At 39.9% G+C, this 26954-nt stretch overlaps 3 protein-coding genes across 4 annotated transcripts; 1 reads left to right on the plus strand and 2 right to left on the minus strand.

The window, feature by feature from the left end:
• Positions 1-417: 417 nt before the first annotated feature.
• Positions 418-7083, minus strand: f7 (coagulation factor VII). Its single transcript, XM_063010475.1, has 8 exons — positions 6985-7083; positions 6669-6832; positions 5970-5994; positions 5778-5885; positions 4263-4403; positions 3742-3866; positions 2548-2668; positions 418-2469 (listed from the first exon to the last, which is right to left on the minus strand). The coding sequence occupies exons 1-8, from the start codon at positions 7043-7045 to the stop codon at positions 1904-1906; spliced, it is 1311 nt and encodes a 436-aa protein (XP_062866545.1). The 5' UTR covers positions 7046-7083; the 3' UTR covers positions 418-1903.
• A 1087-nt stretch (positions 7084-8170) lies between these two features.
• Positions 8171-12814, minus strand: f7l (coagulation factor VII, like). The gene is made up of 8 exons (XM_063009732.1): positions 12719-12814; positions 11563-11732; positions 11439-11463; positions 11242-11355; positions 11013-11159; positions 9752-9843; positions 9519-9639; positions 8171-9412 (listed from the first exon to the last, which is right to left on the minus strand). Exons 1-8 carry the CDS (start codon positions 12798-12800, stop codon positions 8865-8867), a joined length of 1299 nt encoding a protein of 432 aa, XP_062865802.1. The 5' UTR covers positions 12801-12814; the 3' UTR covers positions 8171-8864.
• A 2669-nt stretch (positions 12815-15483) lies between these two features.
• Positions 15484-25939, plus strand: setdb2 (SET domain bifurcated histone lysine methyltransferase 2). 2 transcript variants are annotated; one of them, XM_063009389.1, is made up of 11 exons: positions 15484-15622; positions 17475-17588; positions 18325-18420; positions 20554-20647; positions 20735-21472; positions 22247-22416; positions 23443-23684; positions 23850-23901; positions 23983-24164; positions 25145-25233; positions 25521-25939. In XM_063009389.1, the coding sequence occupies exons 1-11, from the start codon at positions 15604-15606 to the stop codon at positions 25636-25638; spliced, it is 1914 nt and encodes a 637-aa protein (XP_062865459.1). In that variant the 5' UTR covers positions 15484-15603; the 3' UTR covers positions 25639-25939. The 2 variants fall into 2 exon arrangements, with proteins under 2 accessions (XP_062865459.1, XP_062865460.1); XM_063009390.1 differs by having other exon boundaries at positions 15485-15622; positions 23853-23901.
• Positions 25940-26954: the final 1015 nt, after the last annotated feature.

Consider the following 26954-nt stretch of genomic DNA (forward strand, 5'->3'; position numbering starts at 1 on the left):
AAGAGAATCCAGATAAACGCAGATGCATGTGGAGCTTTCAGAGTGAATGTGACGGTTATTCCACACAAATGCAGATTCGTCTCATATTCACACTTTGATGATGTTTTACCGCTCAAGCCGAGCGCCGAGCAAAACGGCTGTTTATTGTTAATTTGAAATTAAATAAATACATTTTTAAAAAACAAACTGAACACGTTCAGTTTAAGGAAAGCGTTGAGTTTAAGGGTACAAATTTCTCTCTGAAGGGTGTTGAGTTATAAATATTTTGAGTTTAAACTGTGATAAATCACAGCGTGTGCTGTTGCTGTACGATGTACCAGGCGCTGAGCAGCACAAGAATTCATGTTTGGATTATAGCGTTTGGTTCTGTGTTCAGAACATCTGAGTCATTTTGTTCATAATGGGGTTAAAATAAACTGCAACAGAACGAAATGTTTTATTCAAAATTAAATATTAAAAAATTAAATACAGAAAATGATCAAACATCATTTAAAATAATTGAATCATTTGGTAAGCAGTGTTAAATTAGAACAATTGAAATACCTTTATGAGTCACATTTTAATAGACTAGCACCACTTTAAAGCTCTGAATGGTAATTAAACACACACTGCACTTCCAACTTTTCATGAATGGACCTCTAATAATAAACTTTTCTCAGTATTTATAAGTTTCCTTTACATTTTATCATGTGCTATGCTGAAGAAGTCTTCTATTTAATTTTTTATATTATAACCTTTATAGTTTTTGGGGGGGAAACATGGTGAGCAATTTACTTACAAATTTGATGTCTCCATGTTTGGATACAGGCCTGTTTAGTGCTGTGTTTCCTATTAATGACACTTTTTAATCATTGAGGAACTGAGGACAAAAACTGTCGCATTTGTGCAAGTGGAATTTTTTCAATGAGACAGATCTGTGGACTGCAGGCAGGCCAGTCAAGCACATGCACTCTGTATTGCTTTGCAAGCAGAACAAGGTCTTTTATTGTTTTGCTGCAATAACAACTGACCTCCGTTTTTCAAAATGTGCCAGTTTATGCCTCTGCGTCAATGGAAACTTAACGTATATACAAGTCACCACTGTTGTCAGGTTTCCATTGTCGGGAAATTGTTGGGAAATTGTGTATACAGTCTCTTTCGGATAAAAAAGGACTTTGAGAAATAGAGTAAAAGTAAAAACGTGAAATGTATAAGGTAAAACATAAATTACTGTTGTATTATTTAAATATAAGTGAATTTTAATGGCTTTACAATTCACTACATGCTGGGTTTTTACATACTGTCCAATTTTTCTGGATTGGGGTACACAGATAAGGCATAACATTATGACCACCTTCCTAACTGTCTGGTCTGCGGCTATGCAGCCCCATACGCAACAAACTGTGATGCACTGTGTATTCTGACACCTTTATATCAGAACCAGCATTAACTTCTTCAGCAATCTGAGCTACTACAGCTTGTCTGTTGGATCGGACCACACAAGCATCAATGAGCCTTGGCCGCCCATTATTCTGTCGCTGGTTTACCACTGTTCCTTCCTTGGACCACTTTTGATAGAGCTGCAGTTTTGGAGATGCTCTGACCCATTCGTCTAGCCATCACAATTTGGCCCTCGTCAAACTCGCTAAAATCGCTCATTTTTCCTGCTTCTAACATCAACTTTGAAGATAAAATGTTCACTTGCTGCCTAATTAAGGTGCCGTGGTGAAGAGATAATCAGTGTTATTCACTTCAGCTTTCAGTCATAATGTTATGCCTAGTCAGTGTAAAGCTCTATTACTGTTGGAAGTGTTAATATATAATACTTAAAAACATGATGAAATGATTACATTACTTTTATTACATAATTTTCAATGCCGCTCTGAGAGGATAATGCACCAGACATTTGGCTACACGGCCTATTTCACTGCTGCTGTTGTTGGATTGCTGGAGCCGATACGTGTGTGTGGATCCACTTTAAATAGTTGGACACACGTGTATAGATGCCGTAGTACCCAGGCCGAGCACATCCTTTACCCCAGCTCACGATTCCCAGGAGAAACGTGGTTTTCCTGTAATGGGTGACCAGAGGTCCACCACTGTCCCCCTTGCACGAGTCCTCCTTGCCCTCAATGTATCCAGCGCAGAACATGTTAGCGGTTAGCGTGACCTTGCTTGCAGTAACACAGTCTTGTGTCCAAATACGAGGCACGTCGAGCTTCCGGAGCACGCGTGACGTCGGACCTTCCTCGCTACGCTTGCCCCATCCGCTCACGGTGTGTTTGCTGATAGCCCACAGCTCTCGCTCGGCCTGGCTTTTGGTAGGAAGGCACACGGGTACGGCATATGTGCTGTAGACCACGGGATGGCGGAGGCGGAGTAGAGCGATGTCGCTGTCTGCTGTCGCAGGGACGTAAGTGGGGTGCAGAATCATCTCCTCCACCTCTATGGTCTGCTCAGAGCCCTCGTTCTCCTCGATGTCATGCTCACCTATGTTGGATATAAAAGGTGGTCAGGTGGTACCTCAAATAAAGATGGGTACGCATGCCAACCTGCAAAATAACTCACCAGAAACGATCTTTAAAAACTTGACCTTGAGCTTTTCTAAACAATGGGAAGCTGTGAGGATCCATGTGGGCTTGATGATCACGCCTCCACAGAAGCCCTTTTCACCATATTTCAGCAAGACCTGATAAAAAGACCTGGTTTTAATGTAGTGCAGTGTGTATTCTACATGCACAATTTATTATACACTGTGCTGCCCAAGTATAAACACTCTACATGGATATGGCACCACCTACACCCTGCCAAGGTCCAGCCAGGAGGATGTTGATCAGGGAGTACATAGATGGATGGATGGATGGATGGATGGATGGATGGATGGATGGATGGATGGATGGATAGATAGATAGATAGATAGATAGATAGATAGATAGATAGATAGATAGATAGATAGATAGATAGATAGATAGATAGATAGATAGATAGATAGACAGACATACAGACAGACAAATAGATAGACAGACAGACAGATCAATAGACCGACAGATAGATAGACAGAGACAGACAGACAGATAGATATATAGATAGATAGACAGACAGACAGATAGATAGATAGATGGATACATGGATTGATAGATAGATAGCTAGACATACAGACAGACAGATGGATAGACAGACAGACAGATAGATACATGGATAGACAGACAGACAGACAGATAGACATACATACAGATAGATAGACATACAGACAGATAGATAGATAGACAGACAGACAGATAGACAGACAGACAGACAGACAGACAGACAGACAGAAAGACAGATAGATAGATATATAGACAGACATACAGATAGATAGATAGACATACAGACAGACAGATAGACAGACATACAGATAGGTAGATAGACATACAGACAGACAGATAGATAGACAGACAGACATGCAGATAGATAGATAGATAGATAGATAGATAGATAGATAGATAGATAGATAGATAGATAGATAGATAGATAGATAGATAGATAGATAGATAGATAGAAGGTAGATAGATAGACATACAGACATACAGACAGACAGACAGATAGATAATCTCACAAGTTTTACACAAAGCTGGCATGTATGGCAGGTTGGCAAGAGACTGGTGTAGATTGTAACTGGAGGTGTGCATGTGACACTAAGTTAGATTAAATAAATCTGTTCTACAATTATAAGTGTTTCCTGGCTATAACAAGTGTGAGACCCCCTTCTGTAGTGTACCCCACCTGCCAGGGGCAGTGACCTCTAGGACATTCCGACCCTCCGACTATCCGAGCTCTGGAGTCCTGCTCCGGCTGGTTTATCGAGGTGTTGCTCTGGAGAAGTGGCACTTTACCACAGGGAAACATCACTGCAGAGAAGAAAATCAGGTGAAGGTGAAATATCTACAGAAACAAACGCAGTCTGGTGGAGCAGAACACCACTGACACATTTAGCACATTTGAGTTTGTAACTGTGGCAAGTTACAGTCAAAGAAATCAACTACAGTACAACACGGTAAACATCTAAATCCAGAACTCACTATGCTGTACCTAATACACTGCTGTCCGTTTACATTCTCCACCAGACTCTGTGGTCTTTATTTACTTCTCACAATTACTAACTGTGAGATTACAGATTTAAAAATTGTAATCTGTTCTCTATTCAATAACAGCAGACAGAGTAAAACACAGTGATCAATAACTCCCCTCCTCTAGTATTAACATTAGTAAATTGCAGCTTTTTACATGGTTTGCACGTCTTGTACCTTGGGAAATGCAGCTCTGTCCATCCGTCCCGAGAAAGTAGTCGTCAGCGCAGGAGCAGTTGCGTCGTCCCTGCTCCTCCTCACAGTAATGCTCACACCCTCCGTTATCATGAAGGCAGGAAACAGGAAGATCTGCAATCTCTGAAAAAAAGATTTCAAACCCGCTCATGTGCATGTCTAGTGAGTACAGCTTTGGGTTATAAAACCCCAACTTAAAAAAAGTTGGGACAGTATGGAAAATGCAGATAAAATAAAAACACAGTGTTCCTTACATTTACTTTGACTTTTATCTGATTGCAGGCAGGATGAACCTGAGATGTTTCATGTTTTATCTGCTCAACTTCATTTCATTTATTAATAAACATTCATTCCTGCATTTCAGGCCTGCAACCCATTGCAAAAAAAGTTGGGACGGGGGCAATTTAGGTCTAGTAATGAGGTGAATAAACTAAATAATGATGTGATTCCAAACAGGGGATTGTAATCATGATTTGGTACAAAAGCAGCATCCAGGAAAGGCTCCAGGATCCAGTTTATCAACAAATGTGTGAGAAAATGATTGAAATGTTTAAAAACAATGAACCTCAAAGAAAGATTGGAAGGGATTCGCATATTTCTCCCTCTACAGTGCATAATATCGTTAAACCATTCAAGGAATCGGGAGGAATTTCAGTGTGTAAAACCCAAAGGCTCAAGCTGAAGCTGAACGCCCGTGATCTTCGATCTCTCAGACGGCACTGCATCAAGAACTGCCACTCAATAATATCTGATATAACCACATGGGTGAGGGATTACTTTAGCAAACCTTTATCAAGCTCTACAATACAGAGTTACTGCACAAATGCTACTTAAAACTTTACTGTGCAAAAACGAAGCCTTATGTTAACCGTGTCCAGAAGCGTCGTCGACTTATTTGGACTCTGAGGCATCTAGGATGGACCATCACACAGTGGAAATGTGTATTGTGGTCAGATAAATCAGCATTCCAGGACACTGTGTGCTCCGGACCAAAAACAGGACCATCCAGACTGTTATTAGCAACAAGACCAAAAGCCAGAGTCTGTCATGGTATGGGGCTGTGTAATTATTATTATTATTATTATTGTTATTATTGTTATAATTATCATCATTGTTATTATTATTATTATTATTATTCCTGTTATTGTTATTGATTATTATATTTATATATATTATTATTATTATTATTATTATTATTCCTGTTATTGTTATTCCTGTTATTGTTATTGATTATTATAATATTATTATTATTATTATTATTATTATTATTTTTATTATTATTATTATTAATCCTGTTATTGTTATTGATTACATTATTTTTATTTTTATTATTATTCCTGTTATTGATTATTATATTATTACTATATTATTATTATTATTATTATTATTTTTATTATTATTACTTAAATACATTCCATTTTAACAGCAATAACAAATGTTAATACACTGAAACTTCTATTTCAAAAACAAAAAATATATGGTAATAAATGGTCATACCACGCTCACAGTTCTGCCCGATGAACCCTGGTGGACAGAGGCACGTGTAGGACTCTCTTTGCTGGGAGCAGGTGCTGTTGTTCTGACACGGGTTCGACACACAGTGGTCTGGAACAGTTACAGAAAATGTAAGCACAGATTCATGTGACGTAAATATTATTCAGTAATGATCGTGAAGTGTGGAACTCTTACCGTAATAATCTTTCCAGAACTCGTTCTGTAGTGAAACATCAGGAATAAAACAAAATAAACGTTACAGATGTTTATGTTCAATCACCATCACATTTTACAGGCTGATTTTAATGTGCACTTCATTTTTTATTGCATTAAAAATGTTTTTCATTCATTCGTTTATATACATTTACATACTTTTATCCAAAGTGACAGCAATTGAGAGTTAGAGGCCTAGCTCCGGGAACTTCCGGAAAAGAGTGGTGGGGATTGAACCAGTGACCCTCTGATCACTAGCCCAGTACCTTTGCCACTGTGTTACCACTGTCCATTCATTCATTCACTGTCTGATTTAATTAGCAAAGGGCAGGAAACACTCCAAACTGGTTGCCAGTCCATCACATGGCACACACACACGGTTTCTAGTAGCTTTAATTGGTGCATGTCTTTGGACTTCGGAGGAAACCAAAGCACCCGGATGAAAACCACACGGACAAAGGGAGAACATGCAAACTTCACACAGAAAGAAGCCTGACCATGGAACTGAACCCAGGTCCTTCATGCTGTGTGGCAACAGCGCTACCCACTGTGTCACCGTGCCACCCAAGACAGGATTATCATTCGTCCACTTAAGCTCTCTTGGACTTCCAACCACCACCGCCTCTAATTCTGATATTTTCCTTTTCTTTGTGCAAATTGTTATGATTTTTTGATACCGACCGTAACTTCTGTGTGTTCGAACACCTCTCTGGCCTCCTCGTAAGAGCATTTCTCCTCCAGACACTCTCTCTCCAGGTTGCCCATCTTCAGCTCCTCCAACCAGCCGGAGTTCGCCCGTTTGGTTCGGAGGAGGCCGTCATGGGCCGCTCTTCTCCCTACAAACACTATAATACAACAAAGCCAGTGGTGTTAGCACTGCTTGTAGGTGGACAGTTTGAGACTACAGACTAGTTTTTAGCTAAAACACATAAAGCACAGCAATCGTCTGTAATATTTTCAGTCTGTATATTATCATGTGTTTATGCGTGTACTGTACCTGAAGCAGGGTGGCAGCAGTGTAAGCTCAGCGTCAGAGAGAGCAGAAATAAGAGGCGCATTTTGGATAATGGCTGCTGCTGTTCTCCTGATGTCTCTGTTCCCCACAGCTGATGGGTACAAAGTCCCAAAAGCAAAGACAAACCTGCCTCCAGCTCTGAAGCAGGATCAATAAAACCGAGCAGAACTTACTAAAAGACACAACATTTTAACCAAAGTGCTGTCCACTATTTTAGAGAAAATGTCCTATGGAGTACAGAAGCAGGTTCTGTAGTTCGTGTTTTTTAGAAAGGAATTTTATTGTTGTTGGACTGTTATTGACATTTAATATTATGGTCCTTCAAGTCTTAAATTTTCAGCTTAAACCATGGTTTAGTTTAAACAGACAGGTCTTACCTGTTTTTTAGCATTAATAGAGATTTTGTGGTGTCCAGTGAGGTTCTCTTGTTGTCCTGTTATGGTTTACATCAGTGGTCCCCAACCACTGGGTCATTTATTACCGGGCCGCCCAGAAAGAATAAATAATTAGAGATCCTTACAAGAGCAATTACATTTCCAAAACTCTTCGGGTGTTATTGTCCCCCATCACCACTAGGTGGGAGCAGCATCTCATTGCAGCATAAAAAGTTCAGGATTCACACAGATTTTCCATTCTATAGTTATTCTATTTTAAATCCCCCCACCCCCGCCGGTGAATTTATATCTTATATGAAATCGGTCCGTGGTGCAAAAAAGGTCTGGGACCACTGGTTTACATGACTGCTGCTATTCAGCCCATAATACTGCACACATTATCAGCGAACCAGTGACTGTAACTTCTGCTGTTGCTTCACATCAAGAAGGACCTTCTGGACCGTTTGATGCCCCAGCTGGCTGGCCAGGCTCCTTTCTGTGTGGAGTTTGCATGTTCTCCCTTTGTCCGTGTGGGTTTCCTCAGGGGCTCCAGTTTCCTCCCAAAGTCTAAATACATGCAGTCAGGTTAATTAGAGACACTGAATTGCCCTATATGTGTGTGTGTGTGTGTGTGTGTGTGTGTGTGTGTGTTTGCCCTGCAATGGACTGCCGTCCTTTCCAGGGTGTTACTGTGTGCCTTGCGCCCATTGAAAAGCTGGGATAGGCTCCAGCACCCCTTGCGACCCTAATTGGATAAGCGGATAAGAAAATGAATGAATGAATGAATAAAATGATTAGGGGTGATTGTAGAGTTTTATTGGTGCTTTATCATAAATAATAAACAAACAAATGATACTTTTTTATTATTACAAAAAAGTGATGATCTTTAAATTGTATTTGTTTATTTTTTAACTGAACAAGTTATTAACAATTAACAATTAATAAAGTGTAAGACTGACTACACTATACGCAAAAAAGTATTGGGACACCCTTAACATTTTTAAATTCATGTGTTTCAGCCACAACAATTGCTAACAGCTGTAACAAATTAATTATATAACAGTATAGGGAAGGCCCATTTCTGTTCCATGACTGTGCCCCTGTGCACAAAACAAGCTCTATTAAGACAGGAAGAAAATCTTGATTTAAAATGAAATAAACTTTGGAACGAACTGGAACATCAACTGAGACTTTCTTGACCAACGTCAGTGCCTAGCTGCACAATGACTGACTGAAAGGGCACACATTCCTACAGACATTTTTTAAAGTCTTGTGAGAGGTCTCCTCAGAAGTGTAGCTGTTGTTATAGCTGAAAAGACGTCACATACAGGTCAGTCTTTTTAATAGCATTTGTTTTTGTAATAGGATATCCAACAAGCTCATGGTCAGGTGTCCGAATACTTTTGACTATATAGTGTATCAGTACAGTCTGTATTAAAATGTAAATCTTTTAAAATAGTGTATAAAAAATCTTTCTGAAATCCACGATCATTCCACAGCCATGATGTTTCTCATCCACTCGACGAAGACTGTTATCCGGGTGTAGACACCGTACACGTCCGAGCGGGCGCATCCTCTTCCCCAGCTCACCACACCCGTCAGAAACCAAGTGTTGTTGTACCGCGTGACGAGCGGGCCCCCGCTGTCTCCCTGGCATGCATCACGCCCTCCCTCCCTGAAGCCAGCACACAGCATGTTGTTGGTCAGCGTGAGTCCAGAGTGAGCTCTGCACATCTCCAGCGGCACCCTGGGCACGTCCAGCCTCTGGAGCACGGTGGACGGAGGTCCGTTCTGAGAGAGACGACCCCACCCGCTCACGGTGGAGGTGTGCACCATCCCCAGCGTGCGATGAAACGTGCCGTGCGCTGGGGGAAGGCAGATAGGCACCACGTACTGTCCTAGAGAAACGTTCCTGCGCAGCCTCAGGAGGGCGAGGTCAGCGTCGGTGGTCGTGTGGTTGTACAGAGGGTGGATGAATACTTTGGAGACCTTTCTTATCTGCTCTGTTCCCTCCTTGAGGAGACGAATGTGCTCGCCTGAGGGGGGAAATGGCTTAGAATGACAAGAGCAATAACCAGCACGAGTCTCAGTTTTAGAAAGTATCAAAACGTGTGTTATTGGTTGATTATTTTACATTCTTACCCACGATAATTTGTAGCTGAGATGGATCTTGTTGCCAGACGCAGTGAGCTGCTGTAACGATCCACTGATCATTGAGAACGACTGCTCCACATTTATACGTCCCTCCTTTCTGCAGTAACGCCTGTATGAAGTCATAAAATAATGATCCTCAACACAAATCAGTTATTAAAGTAGTTTACAACCTCATGTAGAGACTTATTATATGATGTGATGTGAAAGTCTGTTCTTCCTACCTGCCAGGGACAGAGTCCTTTAGGACACACGTGTCCTTTAACAATCCGAGGGCCCAGCTGTGTCACTACAGGCCTGCCACAAGGAAAAGGCACTGAGAGGGACAAAAAGGTTTTCAGTAAGATGTATTATTTAAAACCTCTATATCAAGTCTATATCAGAATATTTAATGATAACTGGTCATCTTTAGGGATGTTTTGCCACTCATAAACATTACATTTACCCATTAATGGTAAATTCCAGGGCAGCACGGTGGCTTTGTGGGTAGCACTGTCACCTCACAGCAAGAAGGTCCTGGGTTCGATCCCCAGGTGGGGCGGTCCATGTCCTTTCTGTGTGGAGTTTGCATGTTCTCCACGTGTCTGCGTGGGTTTCCTCCGGGAGCTCCGGTTTCCTCCCACAGTCCAAAAACATGCAGTCAAGTTAATTGGAGACACTGAATTGCCCTATATGTGAATGGGTGGGTGTGTGTGTGTCTGCCTTGCGATGGACTGGTGCCCCGTCCAGGGTGTTACTGTGTGCCTTGCACCCATTGAAATGCTGGGATAGGCTCCAGCACCCCAACCCAGACTTGGCACAGTTTTTACACCGAATACCCTTCCTAATGCAACCCTCATATTTCTATCTGGGCTTGGGATCAGCATTAAGAGCACACTGACAAGTGCACATCCCAACGGGTTGGCTGTTTCGGGCCATCACCTACCCCTCGGACATTAGCCAATTATGTTCATGCAGATGCCTGACAGGTTGATAGCACTGCTGAGATTTGAACCCTGGATACCTATATGTATATGCACTTTTGGGCTAGCTTACATTAGAACTGCACCACCCAAGCATCCATGCTTTTTATTTCATGTATTTTATTTAAATTTCTATATTTTAATCTTGTTATTAATGAGATCATTTCAAGTCTAGTTTAGTGTAGTGGAGCAAAATTAATGTTTATTATTTATTTTACTATTTATCTATTTAAAAATCTAAAAATATTGTTTTGCAAATCTCTTAATTATTAACAAATGATTCATAATCTCTTAATAATTAACAAAGCATAATTATTTTGTGTTTTAGTCACAGTGTGGTCCTGAATTAAGTGGAAGCATCATGTGAGCAAGTAAAGCCTCAAACAATAATGCAGCCTCATCTCAGTGTCAGACACAATGATATACTCTTATACAATGATTGAAAAACTAGATATGTGGGGCTGCTGATGCTTGTCTAATCACATCTTGATTTAATTAAATCATGGTCCTGTGTGAAACCCACTTTCTGGAATGCAGGTTCTGTTGTCAGCAGCCAGTCTGTAGTCTGAAGCACAATGACACTGTTGAGCTGAGTCTCCATCCTCGGTGCAGAAATGCTCACAGCCTCCGTTCTTATAGAGACAGCTATCAGAAGTCTGTGGAACTGTTTCTTTGGGGTTACAAATAATGCTGTTAATCGTTACGACCGTTTGTGGAAGAAAGTTCTCAGATTCTTTATAATTCTTTATTACCTTTGTCACAGTTCAGTCCCTGAAACTCAGGTGGGCAGATACAGATATATGTTTTCACCTGAGTTACACAGGTGGCACCATTTTTGCACGGCTCTGATTTACAGTAGTCCACCTCTAAAACAACAAGAGCAATCCAGCTTAAGCTGTACGAATATTCACGGCTATATTTTATTTACTTACGCTTGTTAATACTGTACCTGTGTAAACCCTCCAGAACTCATCCTAAACAAACAGGAACATTTTCATTAATTTACTACATTCGCTGCTATGCTAAACATGGCATGATTGGAGTATTGGAGTGGCTGTATTCGTTTAGCTCACCAGTTGTTCGGGCACAGAGAAGATCTCCCTGGCCTCCTCATACGAGCATTTCTCCTCTAGACACTCCCTCTCCAAGCTTCCTACTTTCAGCTCCTCTAGGAAGGAGTTGGCACGTCTGAATCGATGCTGAAGCAGTTGGTTTGCTTCAGTGCTGCTCAGGAACACTCGTGCTTCCAGTCAAAAAAGAAGAGAGCAATATTAGATTATATTATATTAGATTTAACTTTATTGTCATTACACATGTACAAGTACAATGCAGTTTAGCATTTAACCAGAAGTGCAATAAGCAGCAAGTGCAGGATGTACAGTATCTATGATATACATTATTACAGGATATGGGCAGTGGTATGAACAAGATATACAGGTGAATATATTATATGTACTATAAACATGATATATAGATGGGAGTGCTATAGACATAATATACAAATTAAGGTGCTATAAACATAGACAGATGTATATGATATATGTGGAAATTATGAACAAAAGGGATATGTACAAATGAGGTATGGGGTATGTACAAATGATATATTATACTAAGCAGAAAAAGGTTTGTAGTGCAACCTTTACCAGGAGGAGAGATGTGTGGGTGTTAATGGGGGACAAAGTTCAGTAAGGAATGAGTATGAGTCCAGAACAATAAATAATATGGTAAACAAAATCACAGTAAGTGATAAATAAATAAAAATAATCAACAGGTCGATTTTTGATTAACAGCAGATAAAAAAGCAGATAAAATAGCTCTGATATTTAGTCATTTGAGATTTCATAACTTAAACATAGCCAATGGGAAGCGCAATGCCAGCCAGAAGCCCATCATGAAGAGCATCCGGCATGAAAACTGGTATGTGGACCAACCAGATCCGCTTTGGCGACCCTTGAATACAAAAGTCAGTGTTTACTAATAGCTTAATTCCTTTAAATCAAGCTTTAGAATTAAATCAGCAGTTCTAAGACTCAGTCTCAACAAAAATGTCCCAAACAAAGCAATGTAGTAGGCACACAGCACAACTCTTCTACCACACATACCATCAACGTCCCCGGTAGATCAGCAATTCCACAGAAGTAAAATATTGTGAGATCTTGTCTGTTTAAACAACTGAAATGTATTTTCCGTGTCTGAACAAACAGAACAGACTGAGAAGTTGCAGCTTACCTGTTGAAAACCCAAAGCAGGCTGGCATACACAGCAGTGTGATCAAGTAAAAGAGCTTCATTCTGCATGAACTCGACTCCATGTTGTTATGTTCCAGGTCTGAGAGTCAAAGTCCAGTCCCATCTCTCACTGAAAGCTATGTGTCCAAAATTGGGTTGGCTTGATGACTACATAAAGCACTTCTATTGCAATTCCAAGGAAGTATTAACAATTTTGAAATTTTGATTGAATTGAGATTTTAATGTTAATGAGTTTTAATGAGATCTAATAGAATGAGGTTTTTTAAATGTATTTTCTCTCCTTTTTCTCCCCCTTTAGCGTGTCCAGTTGCCCAATTGCATCATGCTTCCTCTCCGCCTATGCTGATCCCTGCTCTGAACGAGGAGGTCGAAGCTAACCCACGCCCCCTCTGACACGTGGGCAGCAAGCCGTATGCATCTTATCACCCAAACATTGACGAGTGTTGTGCCACCTAGCATTGTGTACAGAGAGACACACTAAGAGCACTCTTTCCTCATCTCTGTGTAGGCGTCTCTAATTAGCCAGCAGAGGTCGTAATTGCACCAGTCTGACAGAGAGAGACCCATATCCGGCTTAGCCCCGCCCATCTAAACAACAGGCCAGTCGTTGTTCATGTGGCCGCTCAGCCTTCAGCCGGCAAGGCAGAGCTGAGATTCCATACGATGTATTCGAGATCCCAGCTCTGGTTGCAGCGTGTGTTTTTACCGCTGCACCACCTGAGCGGCGGGAATGAGGTTTAAAGAATGATCTGACCAGGGTCTTAGATCTATTGATGGACAGAAACATTTTGTCCAAACAAATAACACACAAATAACTGTATTCTTTAATTATTAATAGAACACATTTATTAATTATTCATGGTTTCGGCTAGAGAAAGTATGTGACCATCTGGGCCAACCACTTCTCCAGAAGCACATGCCCATACAATTAATAGTATTTATTTTTGTTTTAAAAAAAATATAACAGGAAAATGTCAGGTAATAGTGCATCACTACGTCTAATAAGTAAACAAGACCAAGCAGATAAACAACAGAATAATTTAAGCTTTTAACCAAAGTAAGATGAATTATTTCAAACTAGGTTAATTATATGTAACCTTTACTTGTATCTTTTTGTAATATGTTTAATATAGTTTATCAACCCATAATTATATGTTCATATTTATAGGTACAATGTGCGTAAATATAAAGTGAATATTCACACTGAAATTATATTACAAAACAAACGTATACAGGGCAAACATTTAAAAATAAAGATACAGTTTTAATACAAAACACAAGATGCATCAAATAAATGTAATCTATTTTAAGTCTGCATCTATATCAGGACCCTAAATCTAATATTTGAATGTACTAGACTGCTGTGAAAGGAAGGTGCAACTGAGGAGGTTGAAAACCACACGTCCTTGTGGGCAACGTTTCCTGTGTTTTTTTGTGTGAAGGTGTATAAGAGCAAAGGCAAACATATCTACATATAAAACACATCTACACAACTAAAGACTTCAAAACAGAAAAAGCCAGAAAGAGGAAGAGTATCAGTCAAAAAACATTCAAAAACCTGATCATGGTGGGTTAAAGTTCTTGGGGTGTGTGTATATTTTATCCTTAATCTATCTATGTCCGTCTGTCTGTCTGTCTATCCATCCATCCATCTCCCTGTCGTATGTATGTTGACTCCTGCACCAAAAAAATTCCTTGTACATCTGATACTTGTCGAATAATGAAGATTCTGATTCTGTCTGTCTGTGTATCAATCAATCAATCAATCTGTCAGTCCGCCTGCCCGCCTAATCTATCTATTTACATTTTTACATTTTCAGCATTTAGCAGACGCTTTTATCCAAAGCGACTTACACAATGAGCTTAACACGATGAGCAATTGAGGGTTAAGGGCCTTGCTCAGGGACCCAACAGTGGCAACTTGGTGGTGGCGGGGCTTGAACCGGCAACCTTCTGTTTACTAGTCCAGTACCTTAACCACTGAGCTATCACTGCCCTCTATCTATCTATCTATCTATCTATCTATCTATCTAATCTAATCTAATCTGTCTGTCTGTGTATCTGTCTGTCTGTCTGTCTGTCTAATCTAATCTATCTATATGCTAACAGCAGATTAGAATAAAAATTAAATTGGATCACAGAAGCTTAAAACAATGTTATTTTAAACTATACAGCGACAAACTATCTTTATTATAGTTAAATTTTGCATGGGTGATGGTTTTAATCATGTTGTAACCCAATTTTAGTTCCTACAGACTAGCAGTAGGTTCTAAGATTAGCAATATTTTGAAGGAATTATAAAAATATGCTACTACTTTATTTATTTGTTCATTTAACTGCTAAAGACTCTGCAGACACATTTACAGTTATAAACCTTTGTTTTCTGAAGGTGTAATATTTATTTATGTATTTATTTATGTATTTTGCACACTGAGTGGGTATCTGGTTGACGGTTAGCTCGTTGCTGATCGATGTATCAGTTCAGTATATCGGTGATCGATTGGTTTAGACTCAAATCGTGTCCGGACCAACACATGGAGCAGTGAGGAAGCTGCTGCATGTGTCTGCACACTAATATGAACTGAATCTGTTTTATTATTATTATTATTTAATTAAATTTACAGAACAATGTGTAAACAATGTGTAAATTTACAGAACAACAAAATGCGAGCATGTTTTAAGCTCACCAAACACCCGGCGTGTTTATGTTTACATGTTAGCATCGGTTAGCATAGTTAGCTTGTGATCTAATTCGACATTTTATTTTGGTTGAATAAAGTTGTATGTTGTATTTAAGTTGGTCTATTTAGGATAATTATCTAAAGTAATTTATTATTCTATGAAAACAGCCCTGTAGTGTTTACAATGGAGGTGTCAGATGCTGGTAAGTTTTCATTCATTTATTCGCTTAGTCAGATTGCTTGAGGAATTACATGAAAGAGAAACACGTGTTCAACTTCTATTATTATTATTAAATATTATTTTATTGCATTTGTTCACTTCACATTTATGCATAATGTCTTTGGACTTTGTACCTTAAAATAATAAACAAAAAGCCTGAGTTTGTAAGCGTTAACAGATGAATATTGAATAAAAAAAGTGATGTACATATAATATTTTGAAATATAATATATACATTAAAATAATGAATATTACAGCAAATTCCATCTTGCACAGGGGGTGGAGGAGTCTGGTACTAAAGGAGCTTGTTATAGGGTTGCCAACTTTCAGAACTGGAAATAAGAACACCCTGGGCCGGCAGGTTGGCGGAAGGCATAGGGTGGGGGTTTGTTTGGCGCATAGGGTTGCATTTATAAAAAATATAACAGGTCTTACACCATCATAGGAACATTATCAACATGTTTGATTTAAAAAATCAAAGAAGAAAATCTGGGAGGAAGGGGGCAATGCCCACCCCAGCGCCCCCATAGCGCCGGCCCTGCTTGTGTTACTTTAGTTTCGGCCTAAGTCGGATTCGAACCTGCGGTGGAAAAATATGCGTGATGCGCTCTACCCACTGCGCTACTCAAACAGCAGAGTAATAAACAGCCTTACTAAAACTAAAAGTGAACACTACTTAAAATAATAACCAAATGCTTTCTAATTCCCACGGTAGCAGCAGTTTCCTTCTGTTTCATACATATTGGTCTGTCTCAGTCTAATCTGCAGCGTTTCTCTCCCATTGATAAAAATACGGAACAAAGCGCGTCCAGTATCAGTTCAATACGGAACGCGACGTTTAGTTTCCAAAGAAGGAACGATTCTGTATTTTACGGGACGGTTGGCAACCCTAACGGTTGTCCAGGATGGATGACTGTTTGGTTATCATCCTCCTTTCTCCCTCCTTCTCTACAGATTCGAGATGCTCCCACCACCATACTTTGAATATAGTGTTCTTGAGATTAAATGAGCATTCCTTCATTTCCAAACATGATTAATGTGCAGACAGCTTTGCCTGACCAGAGTACTCTGTTTCAGAACTGTTCTAATTCATCTGAATGCGGTTATATTTTGTTATATAAAAAAAATTAATAAAAAAACCCACTTTGGTTCTAACAGGTTTCAGCAGATTTGTGTTCTTTGACTGTTGTTTACTAAAACTTGAGAAATGAAATGTTTACTATGGAAGCACTTCTGTAAGTCGCTCTGGATAAGAGTGTCTGCTAAATGCAGAAAATGTAAATGTATATTTGTAATGTGGTTGAATCAACCAGGTTCATCAAGGTGTTTGCTATGGCTCTTCTATGACTCTGTAGCTTCTTTTGTTCAAAGGCTGTGCAATAATTTTGTCCTTTAGCATTTTAGTAAGCTCCTTTACCACTACTGGAATCTGTGCATGAAATATTCCCAACTTTTGTAATGAAATTTATATTTCTAGCACTAAACATTGAATGTCTACATCATGTCAGTGTAGGCGTGCAGTTGGCTGGTAGCGCCACTGAGATCTGAGTTTGTATGGTGAGCTACTATAATAGATGGCTGCACCACCCTAGTGCATTTAAAACCTTTACATAATTGTTTTAATCATTAAATAATTGTTCTAAACATTCCTTGATCATGCTTAATAATGCATACCGTTTGTTTATATTTAATAGTACAACATGAAATGAAATTGTGTGTACATGTGACAAGGATATTTGCACTGAAATGATCTGAAATAACCAAAGTGTTTGAATACTTGTTTGCACTTGTACCAATTTATTTAATAAAAAAAACACATTTAAATTACATTACAGAAAAAGCAAAGTCGTTCTGGGCCCAGGTGGATGTAGACCAGGCTTTTGAGTCGTTACTGGGATTCCTGTTGTGTCTGAGGGACTCTATCAAGAACAGCACTGCCACAGATAACGGTAACCACTCCTTCATCCTCATTAACGTTGGAAAGAGGTTAAGCTGAGTAAGAATTAAAATAATAATTAAATATATTTAAATAGATCATCATTATGTAGTTGCAATAATGTATTCACCCTACTTTGTCTGCCATGAATTAAAAGCATAGAGGCTGCTTTACATAAAAAGAAGCCCTTCCTGTAAAATCGTCACCTGGTTAAACAAAGACTGGTTTCAGTTAAAAGAGAAAAAGCCTCCATACTTTATATCAGGTTCTGCTTATAAAGCATCAAACCTGGGCACAGATCTGGATCAAAACAAAACAGTGTCTCTGGGGGATGAGGTAATTAATCACCTCCCTTTTCTCTAACATAACAATTTTCAGGTTAATCACAATTCTATCCAAACCTTATCAAAAGAACGTCAAGGACACTCACATCCCTCAGCATTTCATCAAAAAACTCACTGTCCTCCTCCTAAATTAAAACTCTCCAGTATCAGAAACTCGACCTTGAAGCTTTTACACTCAATACTAAAACTTTCCATTCCAGGCCTAAAACAACTCCCCACTCCAGGTCGAATCGTTCCTGATACAGAGTTTAATAAAAGGGGTTTAAAAGGATCTTTTTAATCATTAAATTCTGCAGTCTTTTAAAAACCCAAGTAGATATTTTATATTTGAAAGTTCCACCCGGTTATTAAGCGTGCTGTTTACTTCTCATTTCCTTTCTGTCCTGATATTGTGTGGTTGTTCAGGTTACATCCTGGGCATGAACATCATTCTGCAGGCAGAAGTGTCTCTTACTCCAGCCCTGCCGAACGACCCCATAGAGGCCATGCTGATCAGTGAAGGTACTGTATCATACACCTGAGTTTCATTTAGGCTGATGTTATTTAGGGTGTATAGGGTCTTTCTAACATCCTGTAATGTTATAGATAACATGATCCTGTAATCTATAACAGCACACCATCCTGTAATCTATAACAGCACACCATCCTGTCATCTATAACAACACAGGATCCTGTAATCTATCCTCTGTAACAGCACAGAATCAAATTATTTATAATCTATATTAGCACAGCGTCCTATAATCTATAACAGCACAGTATTCTATAATCTATAACAGCAGGGTGTCTTATCATCTATAACAGCACAGGATGCTATATTCTATAACAGCAGTGTTCTATATTCTATAACAGCAGGGTGTCTTATCATCTATAACAGCACAGGATGCTATAATCTATAACAGCAGTGTTCTATAATCTATAACAGCACAGTGTTCTATAATCTATAACAGCACAGTGTTCTATAATCTATAACAGCAGGGTGTCTTATCATCTATAACAGCACAGGATGCTATAATCTATAACAGCAGTGTTCTATAATCTATAACAGCACAGTGTTCTATAATCTATAACAGCACAGTGTTCTATAATCTATAACAGCACAGTGTCCTATATTCTATAACAGCACAGTGTTCTATATTCTATAACAGCACAGTGTTCTATATTCTATAACAGCACAGTGTTCTATATTCTATAACAGCACAGTGTTCTATATTCTATAACAGCACAGTGTTCTATATTCTATAACAGCACAGTGTTCTATATTCTATAACAGCACAGTGTCCTATATTATAAAACGGATAGTTCCAATCCTAAAATCTGATTGGCGGAGCCGCGTTCGAAGCCGTTGTAAAAACCCCGATAAACGCACACCTATGACCACCTCACATCATTTTATATTAATACGCCACTGAAAAGAAAAAGTGAATGTTATGTTCGCCCTCATGTTGCCTAGCAACACTGTTAACAAACTACCTGGGGTCGCGGAAGAATGCTTTTTGTAAGTGTTTTTGTAAATAAAAACATTTATAAATTGAACATTGTTGTATTTTATTATATTTTAAGTGGACCGCCGTTTTATAAAAGCAGTAAGCCACTTAAGACCGTGCGTTACTGCTATAATATTAACATGGGGAAAGACAACCTTCCCCATGATAAAATCGCAGTAACGCACGATCTCTCGTGGCTTATTGCTTTATTCTATAACAGCAGTGTTCTATAATCTATAACAGCACAGCGTCCTATAATCTATAACAGCACAGCGTCCTATAATCTATAACAGCACAGCGTCCTATAATCTATAACAGCACAGCGTTCTATAATCTATAACAGCACAGGATCAAATTACTTTATAATCTATAACAGCACAGCATGCTATATACTATAATAGCACATGATCATATAATCTATAACAGCACAGCATCCTATAATCTATAACAGCAGGGTGTCTTATCATCTATAACGGCACAGGATTAAATAATCTATAATCTATAACAGCACGGCGTTCTATAATCTATAATAGCACAGCGTTCTATAATCTATAACTGCACAGCGTTCTATAATCAATAACAGCACAGGATGCTATAATCTATAATTTAAAACAGTAAAGGATCTGTTTTTATCTGTTCTCTCACAAAGTTTGGAACACTGGTGTTTTTTAATCACTGAGATTCGAACTCATGAGCTTAAGATTTCAGCACTGGTGGTCTAGCATGTTTCTTTTTTTAATTTGTAAAGTTTGTTCATATTTACAAATATAATCAAGCTGGTCAGTAAAAATATTAGGTTTATTTATCTGGTTTCCACCCACAGTCCAAAGACGTGCAAGTGAGGTGAATTGGAGATACAAAATTTTTAAGTTAAATAAAGATTCAAAAGAATCAACAAATCACAGATTCGTCATTTTATTGCATTTTACAAAATGTACCAACTTCTCTGGAACTGCTTTTGTATAACGCACAGTGTTATACAATCTATAATCTATCATCTATAATATTGTATTAAGCCAGAAAATCTAAATATCGCAATTAAAGCTGATTTGTATTTGTGTCACAGACTGAACAGCATTCTGTAATAAATCTCTGAGTGAACGTAAGTGTGTGTGTTTCATTCAGATCCTCCTACAATCTTTCCTTCCAGACATCCTGACAGTTTCTGTATCCGACTCTCACTGCACTATGTTGAAAATGAAGGACGGATCTGTGCTGGACGTGTTGCACGAAGATGGCTCGAGGTTTTTAATTTCTTACTCCTGACCTCAGCTTTTACATTTATATTTTCTTTAACCATCGTAAATAACCTGTGCTGTGTTTTTGGACAGGAGTTCCAAGAACCTGGAGTCAGACAGTAACCAGACGTTAGGGAGGTTTGACTCAGATGACCTTTTTGCCCCCGTGTCTCCGGTGCAGCTGTCTTATAAGCAACACGACTGTGGCCCTGCATGCCTGCCTCAACTGCCATTACATTCGGACAGTTTGCTGGCTCAGAACCCTCTGCGAGTGCCTCTTTTGTGCCACTTTCAGCGTCACTGTGCCAAGCCGCTTAAATTTCCGGATGAGGATTCGGAGGTGCCGGTGAAGGAGCCGGAGATGGACGTGCTCTACAAATCTCCATGCGGCCGCAGCCTGCGCTGCATGGACGAGGTGTTGCAGTTCCTGCGCCAGACCGAAAGCCTTGGCGTCCTGCAGCCGACCCATTTCAGCTTCGATCCGCTCGTCCTTCAGGAGCGCCAGACCCAGCTGAGGCCTCCAGGTTCTGCCCAGAGTTTGCCTGCCAGCGGTGTTTTCGAGAGGGACGTCAGCCGTGGGACCGAGGCAGTTCCGATCCCTCTGTGCAACGAGGTAGACGGTGTGCGGCCGAGGGAGTTTCGGTATCGCAAGGACCGCTGGCCTCATGGCTGCTTCTTGAGCAAGGCGCCGCTTTTCGTCACCTGCTGCGACTGCACGGATGGATGCACGGAGAGCAGCAGCTGCTCCTGTCTTCGGCTGTCTGTGAAGGCCGGCGCAAAGCCGGAGCAGCTTTACAGCCACCAGCGGCTGAATGAGCCTTCGTCCACGGGGTAAGAAGAGGGTAACTCACTGACCTGTTGTGTCTGATAATCAGCTGTTTATCCAGTTATGGACCACAGAGGATCTTGGCATGGACATTTACATTTTCAGCATTTAGCAGACGCTTTTATCTAAAGCAACTTGCAGTAATATGACAGTATATTGTATGAGCAATTGAGGGTTAAGGGCCTTGCTCAAGGGCCCAACAGTGGCAACCTGGCACTGTTTCCTGGTGAACCTGGACTCGCCGTGACCCTGACCAGTGTAAAGCAGTTGATGAAAATGCAAAAAATATATATGCTTTAGGATATAAATAAGCAATTACTTATATACCACCACTTTCAAAGAACATAAACAGAAGCTTCACATCATTTTAAATAATGTTTTTACTATTATTATTGTTATTATTATTTATTTATGCAACTTCTGCATTAATCCATTTCCCTTAAAATATTTTCTCAGTGGGTAGCACTGTTGCCTCATAGTGAGAAGGTCCTGGGTTCAATTCCCAGGCTGAGCTGTCCAGGTCCTTTCTGTGTGAAGTTTGCATGTTCTCCCTGTGTCTATCTGGTTTCCTCCCACAGTCCAAAGACGTGCAAGTGAGGTGAATTGTCCATGACTGTGTTTGACATGAATCGTTTGTAACCTAAAACTACCTGTCCTGTCATTAATGGAACCAAAGTGTAAAACATGACGTTAAAATCCTAATTAATAAACTTGAGCTTGTTTTGCATCTGTTGTGCAGACGAGTGCAGTGTTTAATCGTGTACGTGTGTGTTTTGCAGGCTGTACGAGTGTAACCCGTGGTGCGGATGTGAGAAGAGGCGGTGTCAGAACCGCGTGGTCCAGCGTGGACTCCGTGTGAGGCTGCAGGTCTTTCGTACTCACGACCGAGGATGGGGGGTGCGCTGTCGTGATGACCTCGATAAAGGCACCTTCGTCTGTACTTACTCAGGTGAGCGTGTCGTCATGAACGGCCACTGAGCTGAGAACTGGATTGTTCTCGTCTGTGTGCCGCTGAAGGCGAATCGCTGGTGATGGTACACGCTGAGGAAGGGATTTAAAAATGTGTTTATTGTTGCAGATAATCATTGCAAACAAGGCTTGATTGTTTATGTTTGGGGTGGTGAAGGGAGGACGAACAGCCCAGCGATAGGATGATGCTCTTATCAGAGCGCTCTCATTTACATTTACGGCATTTAGCAGACGCTTTTATCCGAAGTGACTTGCAGTACTGTGACAGTCGAAGCAATTGAAGGTTTAGGGCCTTGCAACCTGGTGGCAACCTGGCAGTGGTGGGACCTGAACCAGCAACCTTTTGATTACTAGTCCGGTACCTTAACCGCCACTGCCTATCTTATCAGCTGCCTCAGTAGAGAGGATTCTAATAAAACATTGAACTTATAAGGCAGGTTATTTAGATGCACTGTTTAGACAGCGATTACGTCACCACAGTTTTAGCTTTCTAAGCTAGCACAGTTAGCCTCAGGCCATTCAAACCAATGGGCTGATGTGGCACAAACCGCTAGCATGCCAACTAATGTCCTCCTCCGTGTACCAAAAATGGGAAAACTGTCCATGACGAACCCGAATTTACAAATAAACGACACTTGTACACCTTTATAAAAAAAAACTCAGTTGGTTGCTCCACATTCATCCGGCATAAGTCATTTTTTGTGAGAAAAGTTGTGCTGCACTGAATTCTGGGATTGCCTTCAGCGCTGAGGAAGCGTCAGACGCTCCCTCGTCATTCAGTCAGATTATCACTCAGAATTAAGGCGCCTCAGCAGGAGCATTTTAAGGAATCTAAGAATATATAGACGTAAAATGCGTCTATATAGAGAGATCACCAGGTTAGAGAAAGGAAGACTTGGCAACCCTACCCACATTGTGATGTGGTCTGCACCTTGATGAGTGACATGAATGCCAAGTGGATCCAAACACTAGATTTTAATAAAAAATTCTCTGCACTTTGACGTAGGTGTTGTTCTCAGACTTGGGCGGAGTTTAGAAGAGCCCCTCCCACCAAAAAGCCAGAAGGAGGAGCCGTGGACGGACGACGAGGTGGAGGTGGTAGAGGAGTGGACGCTCCCCGCCGGGCAGAAGAAAACGTCCAGTGAGACACAGGATACCTCTCCATCTCTTCATGTTCCTGTGATCCAGAGACCTGCAGATCAGCTCTCGGCCACGCTGGAGGGGGAGCGGGGACAGCTGGAGAGCACGGTCAGTCCTCTCGATGACCACACTAGGAACATGTCTGCATATTTAATGTTGTTACATGTACCACAAGCTACGAAAACCTAAATGAACAGTAAAATGTTTGAGTTGTTAAAAGTCAGTTGTTAAAAACATGAATCACTTCACTCTGGTCTTTCTTTACTGATTTAGCAGGATAAGCAGGAGGAACCAAACCCCTCTTCACCTAAATCTAACAAAACAGGTAAAATACTTCAGATGCTGTATAAAGCATGATATATTACTTATAATTTTTAATCCGTTTTTGTTTGGTTTTCATGTGTAGAAATTGAAGACAGAGGTGATGAAAAGATGGTGAGAAAAAAGCCACGGTTGGATGATCGGGAAAACGGCAATGCCAGATCTGCAGATCAGACGGTGCCCAGGAGAGATGGGAAACGGGGCGCCCAGGAGAAAATGTATTATCTGGATGCTTCTAAAGATGGAAATGTTGCAAGATTTATTAATGTAAGTAAAGCAGAAAAGATTCTGTGTAAAATTTTTACCCAGATCCCACAAATCCCACTTTTTGTATTTTGCGTAGATTCCATAGCTACCTTTTGTATTTTGTCCAGTTCCTATAGATCCTGTGTTTGATTTTTGCCCAGATCCCACTTTTTGTATTTTGCCCACATCCTATAGATCCCACCTTTTTTTATTTTGCCCAGATCCCACTTTTTGTACACTTCTTGTGTTTAATTTTTGCCCAGATCCCACCTTTTGTATTTTGCCAAGATCTTATTTTTTGTGTTTTGCCCAGATCCCACATATCCCACCTTTTGTATTTTACCAGATCCCACACCTTCTGTGTTTGATTTTTGCCCAGATCCCACCTTTTGTATTTTGCCCAGATACAACAAATATTGGGTGAACTGTGATTTGTCACAGTTTTTTAAAAATTTTCAAACATATATTGTAGAATAAAGCATTGTGATGTTAGAGGGCAAAAACATCAGAGACTGAGAAGTATGAACGGTAGAAAATTACCACGGTATCTACATTTTCTGTTTTAACCCCCCTATCTATTTTGACAAGTCATCATGCCACCTGTGCCGTGTAGTTGGCTAGTAGTTATTTCCCACCATCTAACTGAACCTTTAATATTATCGTAGCGAATGGAAAAAGAAACGAAGGTGGAAACACTGAACTGACTCGCCTGCACAGATGCTTTCACAGTGACGAGCAGTACAGATACGATCATAATGAGCTCGGTTCAGGAGTCAGACTGAACAGTTTCTGTTACTGTTGATTTGTATTTAACTGTGTGCTATTATTGTTTGAACTGTCAGAAAGGCTAATCAGAGAAAATGGTAATATAAATATATATCAGATGTGTATTTACTTATAATACTCACTATTTGTTTAGTTTTATGATGGTCATTGTTGTCCAAAATAATTATTAAATCATTAAAAATGATGAAAAACCTTCATCATGTTTCACCCCACAGCACAGCTGCAATCCAAACCTGTTTATCCAGAACGTCTTTGTTGATACCCACGATCGCAAATTCCCAATGATCGCCTTCTTCACATCCCGGTAAGTTTCTTACACACCTGCAGTGTTATCACACTGGTTAACGTACTGCACTGGTAATCAGAACATTGCTGGTTCAAGCGCCACTACTAAACATGATGTCAAAATCCTAATAACTAAATAAATAAATAATTATACCTCAGAACTAGCATTCAAATTTAGTTGAACATGATTTCTGGCATCAGCAGAAGATGCTTCTTATGATGTTTAAATACATGAATCAGTTGAATATCAGAGATGAGTTTAAGCTGAAAAGTGCAGTATGGTATCTAACTGAATTCTTCGTGCAGGTCAGTCAAGGCGGGCACTGAGCTGACCTGGAACTGCTCCTATGAACCTGGCAGTGACCCTGAGCACGAGGTGCCATGCCTGTGTGGTAATGAGAACTGTCAAGCAGTGCTTATCTAAACCTCATAACGGTCATGTGTGTGTAAGCTCTGTACACAGGAAGAGCAAATCTACACTGGAGACCTACGAAAAACATTAACACAGTTTGATTGAATGTATTTATTACATTGTTGTAACATGTGGCAGTAAACGATTGGATGTCAGGAAAAGAAAGCATCCTGTGTGTGTGTTTAGGGTTCATGCCTTTTATAAAATGGTTGTATTTGTATAAATGTTCACTTTCTCAAAATTTACTGTATATACTATAAAACAGTCATTAACAACACTGTCTTTTTATACATGCTTGAAAATAAAAAATTTTAAAGGATTTAGTGTCTTGGTATTTGCAGTTACAATTATAAAATGCACATAGATTTTTGTATGCAGACATTTCCTACTGGTGTCTTAAAGGATTGTAAGAACAGACAAAATTTAGTTCATTTTGGAACAGTGGAACAGACATTTACACTTTTGTCATTTGGCAGACGCATTTATCCATAGCGACCTATGGTACTGTGACAGTATACAGTCTAGGCAATTGAGGGTTAAGGGCCTTGCTTTAGGTCCCAACAGTTTGCAACCTGGCAGTGGTGGGGCTTGAACCAGTGACCTTTTGATTACTAGTCTAGTACCTTAACTACTAGGCTACAACTAACCTATATACCATTTAGGTCAGTGCTTTGACAAAATTGGACTAAATGATATATACTGATCAACCAAACCATTAAAACCAACCCCCAAAACCTTTTATTTAACAGCAGTGTATGCCATGATCGGCAGTTTACTAAATGTTGGACCAATTTTAGTTCCTTGCAGTTCATGTGTTTAATGCAGATCAGCAAAGATACCCAAGTGACTTAGTGATAAGGACCAAAACAGCATGGGAATAAGGCTATAGCCTCTGGTACAGACAAACAGAAGAGCTACTGTGGCTCAAATTGCAGCTCATTTTAAGGAATGGTGATGAAATAAATGTTAGGCCAGAGTGCCCGTGCCAACTCAGAGGAAGCTACAATGGGCATAAATGCATGGAATAGATAATAAATTCAAGACCTACACCTTTTAATTCACCAGTACTAAATTTCCTTTATTTCCATATAAAGTGTAGTTGAGCAACAGAACCTGGCCAGTTTTCCTCCCAACTTTGTTCAGCTTATATAGAGCTTCTGTAGACATTAGAGACCTTGACCAACAGTATGACACACCCTCAAGCTTTTGTACAGAACACATAAAAGCTAAGCATAATAAGCACTGAACTATATACATGAACATAAGATTAAGACTTCTAAAGTCAAAAGTAGTTATTCTAGTACTGGACTAGTGCAGAAGGTTGCTGG

This window comes from Trichomycterus rosablanca, chromosome 15 (assembly GCF_030014385.1).
Source record: "Trichomycterus rosablanca isolate fTriRos1 chromosome 15, fTriRos1.hap1, whole genome shotgun sequence".
Lineage (NCBI taxonomy): Eukaryota > Metazoa > Chordata > Actinopteri > Siluriformes > Trichomycteridae > Trichomycterus > Trichomycterus rosablanca.

Excerpts from the sequence above, each read along its gene's own strand:
- f7 (XM_063010475.1), bottom strand. The coding sequence starts at position 7,045 with ATGCGCCTCTTATTTCTGCTCTCTCTGACGCTGAGCTTACACTGCTGC. Across the intron at positions 4,404-5,777 it reads CGGGCAGAACTGTGAGCGTG|AGATTGCAGATCTTCCTGTT; the intron begins GTATGACCATTT and ends TCTTTTTTTCAG. Across the intron at positions 2,669-3,741 it reads GAGGTCACTGCCCCTGGCAG|GTCTTGCTGAAATATGGTGA; the intron begins GTGGGGTACACT and ends TCTTTTTATCAG.
- f7l (XM_063009732.1), bottom strand. The coding sequence starts at position 12,800 with ATGGAGTCGAGTTCATGCAGAATGAAGCTCTTTTACTTGATCACACTG. Across the intron at positions 11,733-12,718 it reads CTGCTTTGGGTTTTCAACAG|CACGAGTGTTCCTGAGCAGC; the intron begins GTAAGCTGCAAC and ends TTTGACTGGAAG. Across the intron at positions 9,844-11,012 it reads CAGAACCTGCATTCCAGAAA|TGCCTTTTCCTTGTGGCAGG; the intron begins GTGGGTTTCACA and ends TGTCCCTCTCAG.
- setdb2 (XM_063009389.1), top strand. Across the intron at positions 17,589-18,324 it reads CAGCACTGCCACAGATAACG|GTTACATCCTGGGCATGAAC; the intron begins GTAACCACTCCT and ends GTGGTTGTTCAG. Across the intron at positions 23,902-23,982 it reads ACCTAAATCTAACAAAACAG|AAATTGAAGACAGAGGTGAT; the intron begins GTAAAATACTTC and ends TTTCATGTGTAG.